Genomic DNA, 19,989 nt, shown 5'->3' on the forward strand with positions numbered 1-19,989 from the left:
CATTGAATGATGTTTAGCGGCCTTACAATTGCAGAGCTTGGGATAAAATAGTATCAACCCAAATTTTTAATAAAATTAAGTTGAGTATGCCATCTAAAAGATCGTCACTGTTCTGGCAGAAGACACTAATTCTAAAAATGAGATATTGAGTTGAGTATACCAAAATGTTCCTTATTTCAAACTTTACCGTCTGGAAACCTTCTTAATAAATAAACAGTCTATATTTTGAATACGTCCTTTTTACGATTACTTAATAATTTCAAACATTTTAACAACTTCAAAGTCAAACTACTCATAACTAGTATTCTCCAGTTAGTGTGTTCTGCCAGAACAGAGACGAGATTCACCTCTAAGCTATTTGTCAAAAAAACTAATTAATAATTAGGCCGATAGGGTCATTTTCACTAGTAGTGTTCACTATTTTATCTAGGGGTCTTATTCCAACCTATCGTGAGTTGGCAACCCATGATACAATTCGTGCTGGACGACAACACGTACCTACGCCGTAGTATCTCAATTTAAACAAGCTAAAACTTAGGTATTTTGAAGTTTCGGTACTTTTCAATCAATTCTTTCATATTATAGCATCCGGAATCCATTGTTGTTCAATTAGCACATAACGTTTTAAATGTAAATCGATATTAAATATATCATTATCATAAATGTGGCATTTTTTGTTTAATTCAGAATTTATGAAAACGTCTATCCTCATTCGGAATTTATGTAATGCACAAAGAAATGCCTTCTTCTATAATGTAATTACGATGGATTTGCAGAAAGCAACGGTTATATTCGAACAAAAGTCATGAAGAGCCTATAAATAGACATCATAATAGATTTGTCACTTCGTCTTCTTCCTTCTTTCTTTGACATTTCGGACTCTTTGCAGTGGACATTCTCAAGAAATAATGTAGTAAAGTGTACTGTTAGGTGTATGAATGCGCAAACGTCACTCTAAGTGAGACGAAAATGTGTATCAGATAAGCTATTATAGATGACTGAAGAAGTGCATAGGTCAAATTTAACGAATGGTAATAAAGCGTGTGAGTAAACACGGGAGGGCATATCGATGTCAGCGATTGCTGAACCGTCGGTGGACACAAATAACAAATTTGACTTTGAAACAAAGATATTGGGCCGGAATAAGCAACATTTTTCATGCTTCATAATAAAGGCTAACGACATTCACTAGAATCCAGGCTATTAATGGGGACGATAGGCTACATTTAAAAACCTCAGACTTCAGGCACTTTCAGTAAATATCTAATTTGGTATCAGTGGTCGTCGCAACTGACAGAGTACACTATTACCCTCTTTTTTTAGTCTGAGCAATGTTTGGTCTCCACTAAACGGACACCTTTTTGACGCACTTAGAGCAGCGTTCGCATCCATACACACAACAGTATATTTCATTACATAATCTCTTGAGAATGGCCTCTACAACGAGCCCAAAATGTCGAGGAAAGACGGAGGAAGAACACACGGTGACAACTCTATTACAATAAAAAACAACTGTGAAAGCCTCAAACGTTATATTACGTATAGAGAAACGGAGATTGTAATTTAATATAATAAAAAATGTATTGCTACTTTCTATTTGATAGTTAAAAATACATGATTAAATGCAAAATTTTAGCCTTTTCTATGCCTCATGATATTATTATGGCAGTATCTGACAGGCCGCGGATTTTTAATGACACACGTTGAATGTAGAGCGAAGCTTTTAATAAAATCACTAATACCGATAATTTGTGGTTTAGTATTTCATAATTATTCAAACAGATGTCACTGTGTGTTTAACATTGATATACTACTGGATGAATCATATGCTTCTTTAAATGACGCCCGATTTTCAGCGACTCGGCCTTTGTTAAAACTTACTGAGTAAGCCCGGTCTAGCTTGCATCTTACTCTAACTAATAGTCAGCGCATGACGACTTGCTCTGTCTGCTTTGCGTTGCAGCCACCCTTAGGTTCACTATTCCAAGAACGCAAATTTAGTTTTACAGCCAGGGCAATACGGGTGAAATTCGGGAATCCATGTTATCGGTCTTAACGCATTATACCTACAAGCCGCGTGGCTTAAATGCCGGCCTATAGAGTCGAGGGTCCCAGGTTCGAATCCTGGGTCTGGCAAGTACACATATTGTTTTTCAATTTGTGTATGAGTCAGAGTATGGACCTAATAGGTTGAGCAAGTGGCTGACATCCATTTCTCGTAAAAAATAAAATCTGTTAATACAAACCTCCACCCTGTGGAGGCCCATATGATCCTATTAGGATCGGACATGGTCGAAAGAAGAAAGAAATATTATAAGACGATATTCGTAATATCTTTTGAGGTACATTTTTAAAATGACACTTGTATGGGAACTGCTCATCTAGTAGTATATCAATGGTGTTTAATTATATGGATTATACAAATCAATCGACAGTGGCTAGTAATTTGAGTTTAAAGTTGGACGAGATAACTCGCGAAATTTGTAATTGCGGCCTGTCGATCACGGCCTCATAGAACAAGATAACTCGCTGAAGGCACAGAACCGGTTAAGTAGCATTGCCTCTAGTGGTCGTATTTAGTAACGCAAAGGTAGACATCCCAAAAACCCTCAACTGATGGCTAGTGATATCATATCGAAACTTGGTATCAATACTTTAAAGTAACCAAGTTTTGACATTTCTAGTGATAGCTGAGGGCAAGCAAAATCGTGATATTATTGTACTTTGGTGTTGTCAACTAGAACGAATTGTATCGTTGGTCGCAAACGCTCGATAAGTTGGAATAGGCTGTATTCCCATCAATTCAGTCACTTGAAAGACGGGATAGACATATTCGTACCCTACCGAGTTATCTGTAACGTGATACTTCCGTTTAATGACTTAATTGGAAAACTAAGTGAAAATTGTTGTAGATTTAGTATTACATAAATATCATCGAACCTGGAGTACGAAGTTAATTTAAATAAAGTGCAGTGATCACATAACAGTAAAAAATAAGAAACAACAATGAGTGATCAAAAATTAATAGAGTGCAGTGCGTCTGCCCCGGGTAAAGTGATTTTGCACGGAGAACATTCCGTTGTCTTTGGAAAGACGGCCATTGCAGCCAGTTTTGGATTGAGATGCCAGACCACCATAAAGGTAAACATCAATCATATTGAACATATTTGCTGTAAATCATTTAGAAGTGGAGGTAGGTAATGGAATGATTTGTGTGCGGATGCGCCAGGTAGACAGCTAACTGGACGATGGATATCTTGGGTCTGCTGAAGTTGAATGAAACATGTGAAGTACCTACACATACGTTATGATTTGAAACAGCAAGTTGTCCAGTGACTAATTTTTTCTCATATGTATGTTTCTGAGGTATTTTCAAATTATGTGTGTTTGAATGGAAATTAAATTATTTATTTATATTAAATATATTTATACTGCTTTATGCCCACAATGGCCGAACGGCTTAAGGTGAAGCCTTTACTGAGCCTTTTTTAAAGTGGCACCTCGCGGAAAAATACGAATCTTGCAATTTGAGATTTTTTTTGATAATTTACAATTTCAACTGTATTAATTAATAAATATGTATCTGAAAACATTAAAAAGAAAAATATTTTTTATTTATGTATGGTCCCAATATTGAAGCTTGATTTGATATAAATAAAAAGGATTTCAAGTTATACACATTTATATTTTTTATAAAAATCGATGTTTTTTAAAATAGATATAAAAAATATTAAAACTATGAATTAGTCAAAAATCTCTTAGGCGATGCTTAGAAAACTTAATAAACTAAATTTTAATAATAAATATGACCATAAAATATATGTAATAATATGATGTGGTCCGATTCAACAAATTCACATTTTTTACGATTGTAAGTTTATCTTTGACTTGAAATAAAAAATATTTTTCTTTTTAATGTTTTCAGATACATATTTATTAATTAATGCAGTTGAAATTGTAAATTATCAAAAAAAAATCTTAAATTGCAAGCTTCGTATATCTCCGCTAGGTGCCTCTTTAAAAACGGCTCAGTAAAGGCTTCACCTTAAGCATCGCCTTATAATGTCGTGGGTCCCAGGTTCGAATCTTGGGTCTGCCAAATACACATATTGTTTTTCAATTTGTGTTGGGTTCATAGATGGGAGTCTAATATGGACCTAATAGGTTGAGCAAGTGGCTATCATCCATTTTTCGTAAAAACAATTCTGTCAATACAACAACCACTCTGTGAAGGCCCATATGATGCTATTAGGATCGGACATGTCGAAGTAGTTGTAATATAAGTCTTAAATATATCTCATTTAACAAATCATTTAACAAATCCTCTTATGACGGTATTAAAATGGACTATATCGTGTATTAACAGCTTATGAGAATCATTGCATATGTTCGCTGTCTTGACGAAGACGTGTATATTCCAAGCATGATTGAAACAAAGTGATGAGGGGCTCTCGTAGTGCAGTGCATAAGGCTCTGGCCTTTCATCTGGGATCTCCGAACACAAAAATTTATGTGATTTTCTCAAAGCCTGGGTGTTTGTGATTGTTTTTCTTCTATTACTAAATACACTACTATCATTGGGCCTCTAGGCCTGTTGTAGTGTTAAAAAGAATATATTTATATTACCTGTATATATATCTTTCTATCAATTCTATAGCCATACAAAAGACTGACCAAAAAACTGACTTGAAAATTTCAATGACAGTAGTATGTACCTACTTCATTAATATTATTATCAGGCTTAAAAATGCTTTCAATAATCTTTCTATAAATATTCATTTTCAGGAGCAACTTGCCGATGACCCATGCCTTGTGATCAACCTTCCACAACTTCAGATTGAAAACATAACATTCGACATTAAATCGTTGACTGAAAACCTTGGCGACATTCCTTTATCGGAAAAAAATGGCATATTCAATTGGTCAACACCAAACCTTATAGACCACAGTGAATTCCTTAAAAAGGTCTCGAAATACCTTGACGAATCTCATAAAGCTACCGGTTCAACAGACACACACCGGCAAGGTTTAATTATGGTGCTATATCTATTCTCTTGTATAATAAATAAGAATTATTTGGTGAATACTTCATTGGAAGTGACAGTGGACTCTGAATTGACTATTGGAGCTGGAACCGGAAGCTCTGCCTCATACGCTGTGTCGTTATCAGCCGCCATGTTGCAATATCTTCGGTTGAAGTCTCAGGATATGTATTATTCTGTAATGGAGGCCAATAAAGATAAAAAAAATAATCTAAGTGTGTTTACCAATGATGAAAAAAAGATCATATCCGCGTGGGCTTTTTGCAGTGAGAAAATAGCGCATGGGACCCCCTCAGGTATCTATAACACCATTATTGAGTCGTAGATTATAAAATGGAAGTGATTACAGTGAAACCCCGATTCTACGGATTTCAAGGGACCTTAAGAAAAAAAAAACGATAAATGCGGGATATATAAAAAACTCGTTTTTCTCATGGATTTTTTTCGATGTTTTAAATTATTTTCAGTTTCTCAGCTAGAGTTCTAGTTTTCTTCATGGGGCATTTTAGTTGCGACTTATAAAAATTGTGATACGAGATGCGAGGCAAGCCTGAGCGCCTAACCAACCTGTCTGAACCTGACTGAAAGATCTGTAGTATGCATTATAAACAATTCTACGAAAGCGAAATGAAAAATATTCATTCAAAAACGGTTAATCGGGATAATATTTGGAACGGGACCAGAATATTTAGACGATAGATCGAGGGAAACGATAAATCGGGGAACAGTTAATGCGGAATTATTTAACATTGTTCTTATGGGTGTTTGGTGGGACTTTCAAAAATGAACGATCCGTGCGGGAAAACGATTTATGCGAGAACGGTAGATCGGGATTCCACTGTACACAATACTAACTGATAACCGTATTATTGGTGGCAATATTTTTGAAACTGTGGATTCATTTGTTTATCTATGGTCCCTTGTCACAAAAACTAATAACACAAGCGATAAAATGAATCGCCTGATCACCCTCGCCAACAGGTGTTATTTTGGACTCCAAAAGCTTCTGATGAACATGGGACTCTCAAGGTAAACCAAAACAACCTTATATAAAACTCTTCTGCACCTAAGTATTACCTTATGGATCAGAATGCTGGGCACTCAGCAAACAGTATGGGAGAAATATGGATATCATTGAGAGAAAAGTTTTAATAATAATCTTTGGGGCTATTCAAGAAAGTGGCATTTGGAGATCAAATTATAATGAGGAGGTGTACACAGTTTATGGGGGCAAAAAGATCATGTGGCTTTTGAAAATGCAGAGACTACGTTGGATCGGCCGCGTGAATAGAATGCCGGATGCTATACCGGTAAGCTGGACTATGTACGCAACCCCCAAGGGTAAGAGAAGACCCGGACGGCCGAAATTGAGACGGCTGGACTGCGCCACAAAAGATTTATATATGCTCGGTCAAAGTAACCGTAGAATGTCGGAGCTGGATCGTCCAGGTTGGAGGAAGTTTTTGAAGTAGGCCAAGACCCGCCTAGGTTTATAGTGCCATAAATAATGATCCAATTGTAACACATTTTAATCGATTTCTGAAAATCCTGAAAATATGTAGATAGATCATCTTTTCAAAATTGTTATCTTTGACTATAAATTCTTCAGCAATTCTAAAGATTACTACAACATTAACACGATATTAAGATAACATGAGATGTCAGTTTCCAAATACAGATATGTCCACAATTCAATATTTGCGTTAAACAACATGTTTGTGTTTCAAGCGTAAATGATTAGATAGTTTCTTTTTTCTATCATATTGTATTCACAAATTAAAATAATATGGCCAATTTTATTACAACATCATTTATGGCACTAGAACCCTTGACGGGCCTTGGCCTCCTTCTAAAACTTCCTCCATCCTAGACAATCCAGCACCGACACTCTCCAGTTGCTTGCCTGTTTTTCATAAGCCTTTGGAGACCTAAATAGCACCAGCAGATATTGAAAAAGTTGCATCAGTGATTTGTTTTGTTGCTTGTGTTATTTGTGTTTATGATTAGGGGATATAACACCACACCGCTAATTATAAGGCTGTTCTCAGGGAACATAAAATTAACGGAACCTGTCTTAACGTACTGGGTGTGGGTATAACAGAATACGGATCTCAAGTGTACAGAAATATAGGATAAACTCAAACACATGTTTATATTGTTTTCAATAGTTACATAATATTATGTCTCATAATTTATTATGCAATATAGTTTGTCACATAAGCGAAACGTGCATTCAATATTTGAGGTTAATTGAAGCTTTGTGTTTAAAACCTGCTTAAAAACCTTGGTCAATGGCAACTGACTTTCACATTTCTATTTTGTTAATCTGTTCTGTGGCTGCTATTATCATTTTTTGACACAATTATTGCAATCAATAGCAAAATAAAACTTTACATAAATCGGTTTTTATTTGCGTGTATTATATTGTGTAAAAATAAATGTAGATGTGTGTAAAATAAAGTATTAGTGACAACATAATTAATTTTATTAGGGATCGACAACACGACATGCACATTTGGCTCCCTGGTGGAATTCAGAAAAGGCAGCGAACCGATCCATCACTCGTTGAAGGTGAAATTAAAAGTCTTGCTGGTGAACACGTGCGTGGCTCGACAGACGAGAATTCTCGCTCAGAAAGTGGTCGCATTACGTCAAAGATGTCCGAAAGCAGTCGACAACATTATTGAAGCGTTGAATGAGGTCGCTCTGTCAGCCCTGAAGGTATATTATTAATCAATCATTATCATTTAGTCAGAATATCATCCGCCGCAGGACATAAAAGTCTTACCTTACAATACCCTGGTCTTATTGCGGACGTGAAGATCTCTTCACATAGATTTGTGTGTCCGTATTGTTTCTGTATTATATTATTTATCATTAAATTTTTTTATGTTCATTCTCCGTGCTTTCTTTCACATGGCACATTTTATTAAATAAAATCAACTCATTAAACTCAGTCAAAGCTCACTTGAGATCGTGGCGACTTGGGTATCTTCTCCAGAGACATTACCAGGCGTAAAAAACTGCTGATGCTTCACATCCAAACGTAGGGCTTCGTGATACGGTCGATTAAGACCGAATGTGGTGTGGGACGAATTGGTTTGTAGGGGTCTATGTTTGTGTTGGTCTTTTACTGCTAGTTGTCATTGACATTCTGACCAGTAGACTTATTTTACAAATCAAAAGACTTTTGAAACTGAAATAATTGATTATTTGATTTTTCTTAAATATCGTGATGACACGTCATTAAAAAAATCTCTCGAAGAAATGTGAATCAATATTTTTCTGTGTTAAAAATTTTGTATTTTAATAATTATAGGCAGTTCACTAGTAGTGAACTGGTCCATAATTCCTTGGCGATGCATATGTACGAATGTAAGAATACACAATATCTTATGGTGTGTTAAATCATGATCTTTCATCTACTAAATCCAATCTAATCACAGCTTCTTATCATTATTTTTGTGTTGACGCAAATATCCATTACCATGCTATTTTTTTCGAGTTTTTCTTTTGTGATTTTTCAATTTTATTGTTTTGAAATTTGTATGAAAAAAATCAACACAGTGTTTGCATCTTGCCACTAAGCTTGGCTTATCTTATTCAAATTACCAATGATGGTGAACATTAAACATTCACTCAGATAAAGCACGGCAAACAAAAGTTGTGTGTTCAAATACCACATAATTTTTTTCTAATTCTGAGACAACTTTTTCAAAATAATCATGTACTTACATTAGTTTTCAACTTATTGTAAATTTAAATAAATTTCTATGATGTTATCCCTCGGTTTTCTCTTTCTGGCACCTTTGTACTCACTGTGGACTGGTTAGTAGAGCAGCCGCTTCTTAAACCATGGAGTCAGGTTTGATCACACCACTGGCAAATATGTATATTGTCATTTCAATGTGTTTGGTCCAGTGCAATGATCCAATGGGTTGACCTAATAATCATTCCTCATAAAAGTTTGTTAATATAACCTCCACTCTGTAGATTCTTATATCCTCTGCTTGGGAGAGAACATGGTACTTTACTTATCTCTCTATGGTTGCTTTTAAAATACTCTTCGATCACCAGTTTCTGTTTATCTCTACTTTGCAATATAAATTGATTTTAATGTAAACTTTTAGGTTGTCAACAATATCAATACTACACTTATTGATCAAGAGGAAAATTTTAAACAGTTAGCGGTAAGTAATAATATTTAAATTGATATGTAGTAATAAGACAACGTTTTGTACAATCACCCTTGATTATCGACGGGCAAAACATTGAGCACTTCGATAACTTTAATCACTGGAGTGTGATGGAATGGCTGGAGCAACATTTGAATGGATGCTGAATGACTCATGACTGTTGGTACTTGGTTAAACCATTCTGATGGTGCCGTCCTACGGTAGCGAGTCATGACAGTTTTGAGAATAGACGTTTGTAGTATAACTTTAGGAGTAACGAGGACATAAGAAGGCGGATCAAGCAGCCTTTCATCACACTGATAGTGAAGAAGTGACTTTAGACACGTACTATGAATGCATCAAGAGAATTTCATTCGTCAATCCGAAGTATTCATTCTCTTTTGAATTGTTCTTCTATTGACATGTACAATACTTACGGTCAAACACTCAAGTTTTGTGTACCTACTCAAATTTGTCTTTCATAATATTATATCTTGATTTTCTTTTTTTATTTCAAATGTAATAATAAATCATATTTTGTTATGTATTTATTATATTTTACATGACTGAATATTATTTTATTACTATTGTTTTGTGTGTCATACTTATTCGGCTTTATTTTATATAAACATTCTTTGTAATGTGCACGCGCTGTTTATAAATAAATAAACGTGCCTATTGGTTTGGATTTCTCATTTCTTATAAATCACACAGGATGAATTTATGGTGGAGTTCTACCATCGAGAGTTCCTCATCAGAAACCTCATTTTCCCGGCTCCAGATTTCTCATCATTCTTTTACCAGGTTTAAATCAGCTTCTACTACCTTCCAGAGAGTCTTTCTTGATTTTAACCATGACACGAGTGGAGAGATTAGTATAATACAATGTTATCAATATTTCCAGGAGCTGTTTGACATGAACCATAATTTATTGGCTGCGCTCGGAGTATCTCATCAATCGCTTGAAAATATCCGAGCAATATCGGCAGAGTTCGGCTTCAGCTCTAAACTTACTGGGGCCGGCGGAGGAGGGTAAGATACTTATTATTTCTAATAGTGACAGAATGTTTTCCTGACAATAAATATTGGTCTTTAGTTTTGACTACGGTCTTTAAATTTTACCTGATTTCAGTTGTAAATCTTTGAACTATAGCTAGAGCTTACTTGTATGGCGTCAATTGAGAGGCCGCGAATTTTTTAGCAAAAATAAACCTTATCATAAACACTTACCAATCACATGCTAAATGTCTCATTATTTGACCAGTGTTCTTCCGAATTTTAAATCATTCAAATAAACGCCTGAGGCATTATATCTTCAAAGACAGGTGAATAAATTCGCGTTTTTTGTATGGCCGGCATTGTACGCCCGGCCATATTCGCGAACTAGTTCGACAATGAAAACATTAAATTTAATACCAATTCTTAGTGTGATTGAATTGGTAGTCATAGAAAAAATATTATTCTGTTTTTTGGCGCATTGAATGATGGTTACTTTTGCTTCTGTCTGCCATCTTTGACCAGACGTTTTATTATTTTGTAGCGTTTACGTATTTTTTGTGATTGTTCATCTAAATCTCTAAATAATGATATAAAAATAGAAAAAAGGTTACCAAGTCAGGCTAATGATTATACAACTTGTTTGTCTTCTTTTTACAGATACGCGATTCTCTTAATTCCCCCAAATGCTGACGATTCTAAAGTGGAGAATTTGATAAAAAAACTAAATGAGACTGGCTATATAGCAACACTTACTCATTTGGGGGGCGAGGGCGTCACTATTGACATGAAGTCAAGATGCAGCAGAAATATGGAATTATATCAACAGAGTCTCAACGATTCAGAGAATACTCAGTTCTTAGCATAACTATTATTTGTTAAATCTTCTATTGAAGGTTTACAGCCGAATTGCATCACATCTCCCTATTATTGGCTAGTCGTATCAGATTACCAATGCATTGGACCAATAATTTCAGACTGTTTTTGATTGAAGGAACTCTTGAATCATTTTGTGACCATATGAGATTCACTGACCACATGGCTAACTTCTGAATGACTTCATTCTAAAATTTATTATTGAGAAGTGAATTTAGAGTAAGTAAGGGGTAATTGATTTAGCAGTCAGTACACCACTGTTCGTCCAGATGCTACTACATTCTGGAGGTCCATATCTTCGAGTGAAAGTGGTTATAATTCCCATAAATCAATCATAATTTTATATACCGATGTTGGTCGATATAATATTCATAATATTAGTACTCACAAAAAGACTTTGTACCTACCATTAATATTTCTGTACCAATTCATTTGAAATTTCCCGCCAGTTATCAATATGTATTAATTGTATTTTATAAGATTAAACACGGGGTATGATATAGGTTATTTTAAGATTTTAAAATTCCGTATAAGGCACTTAACTCATTCACTGCTGAGCAGTTAATTACCACAAGTCAGTCAGTGCTAAAGACACGCCTGGCGTGTAGCAATTAGCATGATAATTAAATGTGGTAATTAACTGTGCTAATCAGCAGTGAAAGTATATGTATCTAATGGCCACACGCCAGGCATGTTTTCGAGCACTGACTGTTAATCTTGGTCATCGCTCTATCATGTATAACTGGTAAATCCTATTTCGATTAAAGATTTTTATGGAATATGCTAGTATTATCGGATTTTCGCCTCTGAAGATCCTTGCACACATATCCATGCCTCTTCATTTTAAAAATGAATTCCCAAAATTCTAATTTCGTCAAAAAAATTTCAAACCTTTTAAATACCAGGAACCATTTTGTATAGTTTGTTCCAGAGAACACTAAAGTGGAAAAATATGGGATAATCTTAAACATGTGTTAGAATGTTTTTTTCAATAGTTACATCTGTATGATAATAATATGTGTCGCTGAGTTTCAAAACCCGCTATAACATTTTTTCATTATGTTGAGAAAATCAATAAAAACTTTTTGAACTAAAAAGGTTTTCGAATGTTTCAGTAGTGTTATAGCGGGAATTGATAGACGCATTGATTTTGTTTCATAAATGACAGTTAATCGTACCGGATTTTGAAAGAGGCGATAAAATTTTCATGTAGAAATTTTAATAACGAATCCGTCGATATATATATCTTAATTATTTCAAAAAAGTGTTATAGCGGGTTTTGAAATTTAGCGACACATATGCATTAAAGTTTGTTACGTAAATGTAACGTGCATCCAACATTAAGCCTTTCACTGCTAAAGACGTGCCAGGCGCGCGGCCATTAGATCTAATACTTTCACTGCTGATGAGTTAATTACCACTTTTAATTATCATGCTAATTGCTACACGCCAGGCGTGTCTTTAGTGGTGACCGAGTTGCGGTAATTAACTATGCCGTCGGCATGCTTTGTTATATTTGGATTTTACGGCTTGATCGCCATAAAATACCCTGCCACAAAATATTGGTCCACGGCATTTCTATTTATTAATTTACTCTGGTTTGTTCTCTGTTTTCATTTTTTGAATATCGAAATACCATTTGAAACAAAAATTGCTTTGGATTTATGAGATTTACATAAGACAAAAAATTAAGATTAATATGGGATTTGGGTAGAAATGACAGACATAGTTGTAATTAAATGTTTATTCTTATATTAATTAAAAATGTAGGTAATCTTTTATGCAAGTATTATTTTGACATAACATATTATTTAAATAAAAATTTTAATCTCATAACATTAATAAAATATTTCTGTTTTATTTAGTTAAAACTTAATAGATATACTATTTCTTAAAACCTAATTAATTATGTTATTAACACCAACAAAAAAGAGATAATAATTGGATAACATAGTGGAAAATTTGTGTATGCAAAAGGAAATAGGAGATAAGTCTTGATGCAGTAAAATGGTAATGTAAGACTTTCCTTTCACATATATTTATAAAACAATTAAATAGAATTTAAAGCTTTAACATAAGAAAAATCATACACTATTAGCCGCGTACTGACTGAGCGAGCAGGCTCGCGAGGCTACCTTGGGCATTTGCTTTGCAAAAAAACTCTGCGCGAGGCAGCTCGCGGCAAAATATTAACATTACGCGAGGCTACCGCACGCAGCACCTTTGAGCATCTACAAACTGACAACGCTTGGGCGAAGCAGCGTGTGCGTTTGCCTCGGATGAGTCGCGTACCCACTGACCGAGCAGTTGCCTCGCAAGGCTTTTACGTATATTATCTATGGCGAGGCTGCTCGCTCAGTCAGTACACGGCTATTAGTATAAATAATAAATATCTTCCACTGGCGTAATTCTCAAAATTTGAGAGTTTGAATATTTAATATCAAGTTGTTCAGGAAGTGAAAAAAACTGGGCATTGGATTTACTTATTATTTTATTACAAATTGAGAATTTTTTTTTATTGATACACCTTGGTGGTGGCTTGCGTTCAGGGGTTACAGCATTTGGCTGGAATATTTTTTGTCAAAGTTACAAATGGCTTAAAAAATAGTTTTGAATTATTTTGATATGAAATAATTTTTTGGGATTTATGATACTACTTGGCCAGTTTGTGCAAGAGTATGCAAGTCCATTGCATTACAAAATGTCAATTCGGTGAAAAGTGAAAGTTACGCCAATTGGCCTGTACAGCAATGATAATATTTTCACACAATATTAAATCTGTTTCTCAATTTGACCATTTAAGAATTTGAAGATCTTACATTTAAAATAAGGGACCATCCATAAATGACATCACGCGTTTTTGGTGCTTTTTGAGTCCCCTCCACTTATTGTCACGTTTCATCATAGACCCTCCATCTAAATTATGTGACATTTTTAGAAACCCCCAGCCTTCCCAAAACAATGTATTAAGAAATATTACAATTTTAAAATGTCCGATGTAATGGTCCCTCCCTCCTTTATAACCCTCGTTAAAAAAATCATCCTATTATATCAGACTCCTCGACCCTGATCAGGGTGTATCGCGTTACGAATGGTCCCCCCCTAATGGTACAAATCACATTGGTACTTAAGAATAAACACATTGATTATAATAAAATAAAAAGTTACACTATTCTATCAGGGAAAATATTAACTTACTAGATAGTCAAATTTTATTACTACTAATCTATTTAAAATAAAACATAAATATATCTGTCATTTTTACTTAACATTAAGAAATATAAATGTATACATACTTAAATAAAATTAACCCATGTTTATGGGCAAGGAAGGGCAGTGTAATGAGACGTACACTATTTCTACTAATTTTATTGACTCAAAAACCATAAGTCCACACAATACGGTCAAAAACTCGATGAAAATACCTACCGATAAAATATGCTGATATGTGTCCAATTTTATTATGCTTATATTTATCGCAATCAAGGGTCGGTCGATTGGCTAATAAAAATGAGGATATTATTCCAACTATTTAGTGTTGAAACACAAATGATATAATCGTTTACCGCATATATTGAAGTGTGGACTTATTGGTATTTGGAAATGAGACGCATCACAACAACTCAAACTTAACATTAACCAACCACAGTATTATTGAAAACATTTATATATCTCAAGCGCTATTATAAGTAGAAAACCATTTCTCAAACAGAACGACTAGATATCTATAGCACAAGAAGAACATGAGAACAAAATCAAATCATAAAAATATTCAAATCATAAGCCGATAATCAATAATTATTGAGCCCCTCCGAAAAAGTAGCGCTCTATCTTAAAATCTCCATTTTGAGATACAGTCTTACAAACTTATCTAAAGAACGGTCAAAAATGAAACTGCAAACTACCATATGGACGCCATTTTGAAAACGTCATTCGAATGTCAGATTCTGTCCAGTTGTGAGTCTTGATTGGGTAGTTTTCGACAGTGGCTCCCCCATACATTCTTTAGATAAGTTTGTAGGGCTGTAATAGCGCGATTACACATAATGTGTCAGTTCAAAACTTGTAATAATATCATATTATGATACAAGCCGTGTGTCGCCACTCTAATACCTTCCGCTGTCATATCATTGTCGATATTAAATAATGATTTTTGGCTGACATATGGCATGACAATGGAACTGATTTACTGAAAACTAATGTTATCATGAAAACGCTCTTTTTCCGGAGAAGGCCTCATCGGTGACTCAGTACATCTTTGAAAATTTACAATTTATAACATTTATTTTTTCAGCATTTTGCCGTTTCTAAAATTCTTTTGGATTATGTTAAAAATCAATAACACTTACACTCTTAATAATTAATAATAATTTGAACAAAAGTACATTTTTTAATAAGCCATAATTAACCATAAAATAAAATAATTTGAAATCGACCTCAGTATTTTTATCCGGTTGCGGTTATATGTCGATGACGTTATTGCCGGTTCAGACATTCCAGAAGATGTTTGCCTAACCGAAGGTGACCGATCTCTATCCCGCCGGGAACCTTTATCAATTGGATATCCTCAGACTTCTTCAGCTCTGCAAAAGTAATAATATAGTACGCTACAGTATGTTCTCGTAATATAATATAATTCAAGGTGAAATCTCGGTTTGTCGTAGACATACAGATGATAGATTCATATAGTGAAATAGTTGTCACCGTTCCTAAAGCTAAACTATACATAATATCGTCACCGTTCAGGCAAAAGTCACCAACCCTAAAAACATAGTTTTGAGATATCGCAATTTGAAAGTTTGAAAATGCAGGAAAAATCAGATTTTAATGTTTTTAAGGTTTTATCTACATTAAATTATTTTCTCATGTCTTCTTAATAATTTCTTTAAGGTACTTTTACTTTTTGATGCTAATTAAAACATCTGGAGGGTTTTAAAGGAGGCAAGGTAGCTCAAATTATGGTTTGGTGACTTTTGCTTGTTAATAATCTGAACAATGTTAGCCAAAAGAAGCATCAGTAAAACTCACCATCCATAGTATAGTGACTTTTGCTTGTATATTTATAACGAAGGATTTTTTTTTTATAGAGTCAATAATGTCTATTCATCTATAATGACTTTTGCTTGTTAAGATTTTATCGAAAGTCATTTAGTGAAAAACAAATAATTCGGATTTAAGCAAAATTTTACTAACTAATGCACCGAGGTGAGTTTTGCATCTTAAAGAACATAATTTTACGCTTCGGGTGACATACTCAACTCAAAACTGCCATTTTCAGGGTTGGTGACTTTTGCCTGAACGGTGACGATATGATAATTATATAATCAGTATTATCGACTTTGGTTACAACACTATATTATTCAGTGGCAGACGTCTAATTACAAACACCAATAAGTGATAAATCCACCATTCAATATTAGTGGGAAATCACACGTGTGCCGAGAGTAAATTGGTTAGATTTAACTTTAGTTTATTATTTCTACCGTATTTTATTGTAAACTGGAACAATATGCATATTTCTACTAGCTAATTAATCCTTATATGTATAAACATTTATATTTATAAAAAATTTAATAATCAGTTTCTGTAAATCACTAGGGTTTTAAATATTTTTCCGTGTGATTTTATGAGGTTTATAAGTTATAGACTATTAGATATTGTGTGAAATTGCACATAGAATACGGAGTATTTCTTATAGTTAGATTTTAACCAAATGTTTGACTTATCGGTTTTGTTATTAGACACCTAATTGAGTTTAATTGACAAAAGATGGAATCTACAATGAATCAGGTAAAGTGCAACATGTTTGAAAGAATCGTGGTGATTTGAAAAGCTGAAAGTTTACATTATTCATATAAACAACACTGTTGTCTTCCAAAAATAAGCTGCGCTCCGGGATAGATCCTGCTCACTTCTTCATCTTTTAAGATCCGGCATAAATAGTGCAAACTAAACTTTGTCAAACATACTTATTTGTTGTCATTGAACTGAGGAATACAAATTGACCGTCTGCAATTAGTTTGTAAGTTGGTTAGTTTTTAAAATACAATTAAACCTTGCTTACGAAACCATCATATATATTGTTTATCTCTCTGCGTTGACAGCAATTTTATTGACGTCATAGATTATAAGACGCACCCCAAATTCAGCGACACCAAAATTGGAAAAAAAACATATTATAATCACGTCACGAATTGAGGGTAAGCTCGCACCATGGACCATTTTCGAATCACGTGACCAAGACAAGTATCTTTGTTTTCAGTGATTTGGAAGGGAGCTAAAAATTACTGGTAATTGACAATTTTTTTTTGGACAAACTAAAATATTCAAACATCAAAAAGTCTATTACTATAACCCCTACTCCATATGCTCATCTCAAGAAAAAACATGGTAACCGACGTGTGATAAAATTATTCTTACTCAGGATGATGTAAAAAAGCCTGCAGGCGAATCTTTTCTTGGACACACCAATAGCCGGGTCGAATTCTCTCTCGATGATATCCTCCAATTTGAGCGGTCGAACGCCATCCGCCTTTGCTCGGATTATCATTTTTACTACCTCGGACGGCTCCAATATCTCGCTGAATGATACAAATAGTGGAATATGTAATATGTAAAATTGCAGGGTTTCAAAGACACTTTATACAGCAGCAAACGTCTACTGAATAAAATAAGATATTTTTTCGTTATCAAATGTTCATTAGCCAGTCAAATGAATTATCAAAAGTCAGTGTCAAAAGTATATTGAAGATATAAAAGCGGTGAACGTATGTTTTTTTATACCTACTACAGTACCTACACTCCCGATTATCCGTGCATGATACTGTGTATACAACGATATAATAGCTAATTCAAACTGATATTAGAAAATCATTAAAAGATTCCCGCAAACAAACCAAAATCACAGATTTTCTTAATACATAATGAGTACTAAACATGTTAAAATAATTGTCTGCTTTAGAAACGTATATTATGTCATCATCATCATCATCAGCCGGGGTCAATCCACTGCTGGATGAAGGCCTCCCCAAGCTTTCTCCAACTCTCTCGGTCCTGTGTCGTTCGCTGCCACGTATTTCCGCCGAACTTTACCAGTTCGTCAATCCAGCGGCTTTTAGGGCCATTGGATGACGGCATTTGTCCAGCGGCCGTCCTTTCGGCGAGCAATGTGCCCCGCCCATCTCCATTTCAGCTGTTTGGCAACGTCTATTATATCGCGTACTCTTGTCTGCTTCCTAACCCATTAGTTTCTCTTACGGTCCTTTCGCGTGATGCCCAACATGCACCTCTACATGCCTCGCTGTGTGACTCTTAGCCTTTGGACATCTCTCGTGTTGAGGGTCCACGTCTCACAGCCATACGTGAGCACGGGTAGCACACATTGGTTGAACACCCTACGCTTAAGACATAATGGTAGGTCACTCTTGAAGATACTATTCAGACGTCCGAAAGCACTCCATCCCAGCTTTGTTCTTCGAACAATTTCATCGTGCATGCTTCCGTCTATGGACACCTGCTGTCCGAGATAGACGTAGCGGCTGACTTGCTCGAGTTGGGTGCCAGAAATACAGATAATCGCAGGGTCCGAAAAACAGTTCCTCATCACTTTTGTCTTTGAGACATTTATCTTTAGACCGACCGTTTGACTGACATCCCCGAGTTCTTGCATTCTACCTTGGAGGTCTTTCGGGTCTTGTGAGAGTATATTATGTAATAATGTAGTATTTTAAAAAGAAAATATAGTTTGGATTATCCGTGCCGCCTCTCCCCACAATTACTCGGATAATCGGGAGTCTACTGTACACATAGGTAGGTACTCTACTGTAATAATAGATTATCAATAGTTAAATGTGATTACAATACCAGACGATTACCACTTTTATTTATTCAATGTGTCAATGCAAACGTTTGATCTTTTGTTTCCATTGGGTTATAAGGGTTATATATTATATATAATTAGAGCCGAGCCACACCGGGCGACTCTGGTCTCGAGACCAGTCGCCGAGACCAGACCGATGCATGCAGTTATATGGACCATGCCACACCTGGTCGCCCAGTAGTCGCGCAAGCAATAAAGTCGGCCCATCAGTAAAATCTCGTTCTTGCGCTCGGTCTGGTGTCGCAGTCTCTCTGGTCGGGCGACCGGTAGCGATGTATGAAAACATATAGCTATGTATGCCACGCCATTATATTTATTATTTTTTGCATACTTGCGTAGGTATGTACATTTATTATTATTATTTATTGACTGCCTTGGTCGCCGGCAGCCACGCTGCGGAGAGAACGTATTTTTTTACATACTTGCATGTACATTCATTTTTATTTTTATTATTGGCTGCCTCTCTGGTCGCCCGAGTAAATCGCACGAGGAGACCAGAGTCGCCCGGTGTGGCTCGGTTCTTAGGCTCTGACAATTGGATAAATAAACAAATATACAATATTCACATAAGTAAACGTAGCTATCTATCATTCAAAAGAATCATATTATTTTGTTCATAATAAATGTTTGTTATGAAAACAAATGTATGAAAACTTGCAAATTTTTGTTTATATAAATCGTATAATAAAAATAAAAAATCGTATAAATAAGAGTATACTTGAAGGACTAATACGGACTGTCTTGTCTGATTGAGCGTAGTTTTGAATATGAAATGAAATGTCCTTGATGTCATTAAAATTAATATAAATCCATGTTTAAAGTTAGTCGTAGAATATAAAAAATGACTGTTGTTGAATATTAACGTATAGGTATGCAGGCAACCTCTGGTTTAATTGTATTTATCTGACAAATGGAGCTGAATTTAATATTTTTACCATACATACGATGGTGAAGTACATATGTACATCAGAGTCGAGGAAAATATTAAAGAAAGGAAAAATGGAGGTAGACTTTGAATCTA

At 34.9% G+C, this 19,989-nt stretch overlaps 1 protein-coding gene across 1 annotated transcript; it reads left to right on the forward strand.

Annotated features, from left to right (window-relative positions):
- The first annotated feature begins 568 nt into the window (after positions 1-568).
- Mvk (Mevalonate kinase) lies at positions 569-11,965 on the forward strand. The gene is made up of 6 exons (XM_085950180.1): positions 569-3,141; positions 4,786-5,338; positions 7,534-7,763; positions 9,173-9,232; positions 10,122-10,249; positions 10,874-11,965. Exons 1-6 carry the CDS (start codon positions 3,007-3,009, stop codon positions 11,079-11,081), a joined length of 1,314 nt encoding a protein of 437 aa, XP_085806306.1. The 5' UTR covers positions 569-3,006; the 3' UTR covers positions 11,082-11,965.
- The last annotated feature ends 8,024 nt before the right edge of the window (positions 11,966-19,989 follow it).

The sequence above is a fragment of the Rhyacophila brunnea genome, unplaced genomic scaffold (assembly GCF_057557595.1).
Source record: "Rhyacophila brunnea isolate RB1 unplaced genomic scaffold, BYU_Rbru_1.0 scaffold_23, whole genome shotgun sequence".
Classification (NCBI taxonomy): domain Eukaryota; kingdom Metazoa; phylum Arthropoda; class Insecta; order Trichoptera; family Rhyacophilidae; genus Rhyacophila; species Rhyacophila brunnea.

Coding starts and splice junctions, on each gene's coding strand:
- Mvk (XM_085950180.1), top strand. CDS start 3,007: ATGAGTGATCAAAAATTAATAGAGTGCAGTGCGTCTGCCCCGGGTAAA. Junction 5,339..7,533: donor AGCGCATGGGACCCCCTCAG/GTATCTATAACA, acceptor TAATTTTATTAG/GGATCGACAACACGACATGC. Junction 7,764..9,172: donor TCGCTCTGTCAGCCCTGAAG/GTATATTATTAA, acceptor GTAAACTTTTAG/GTTGTCAACAATATCAATAC.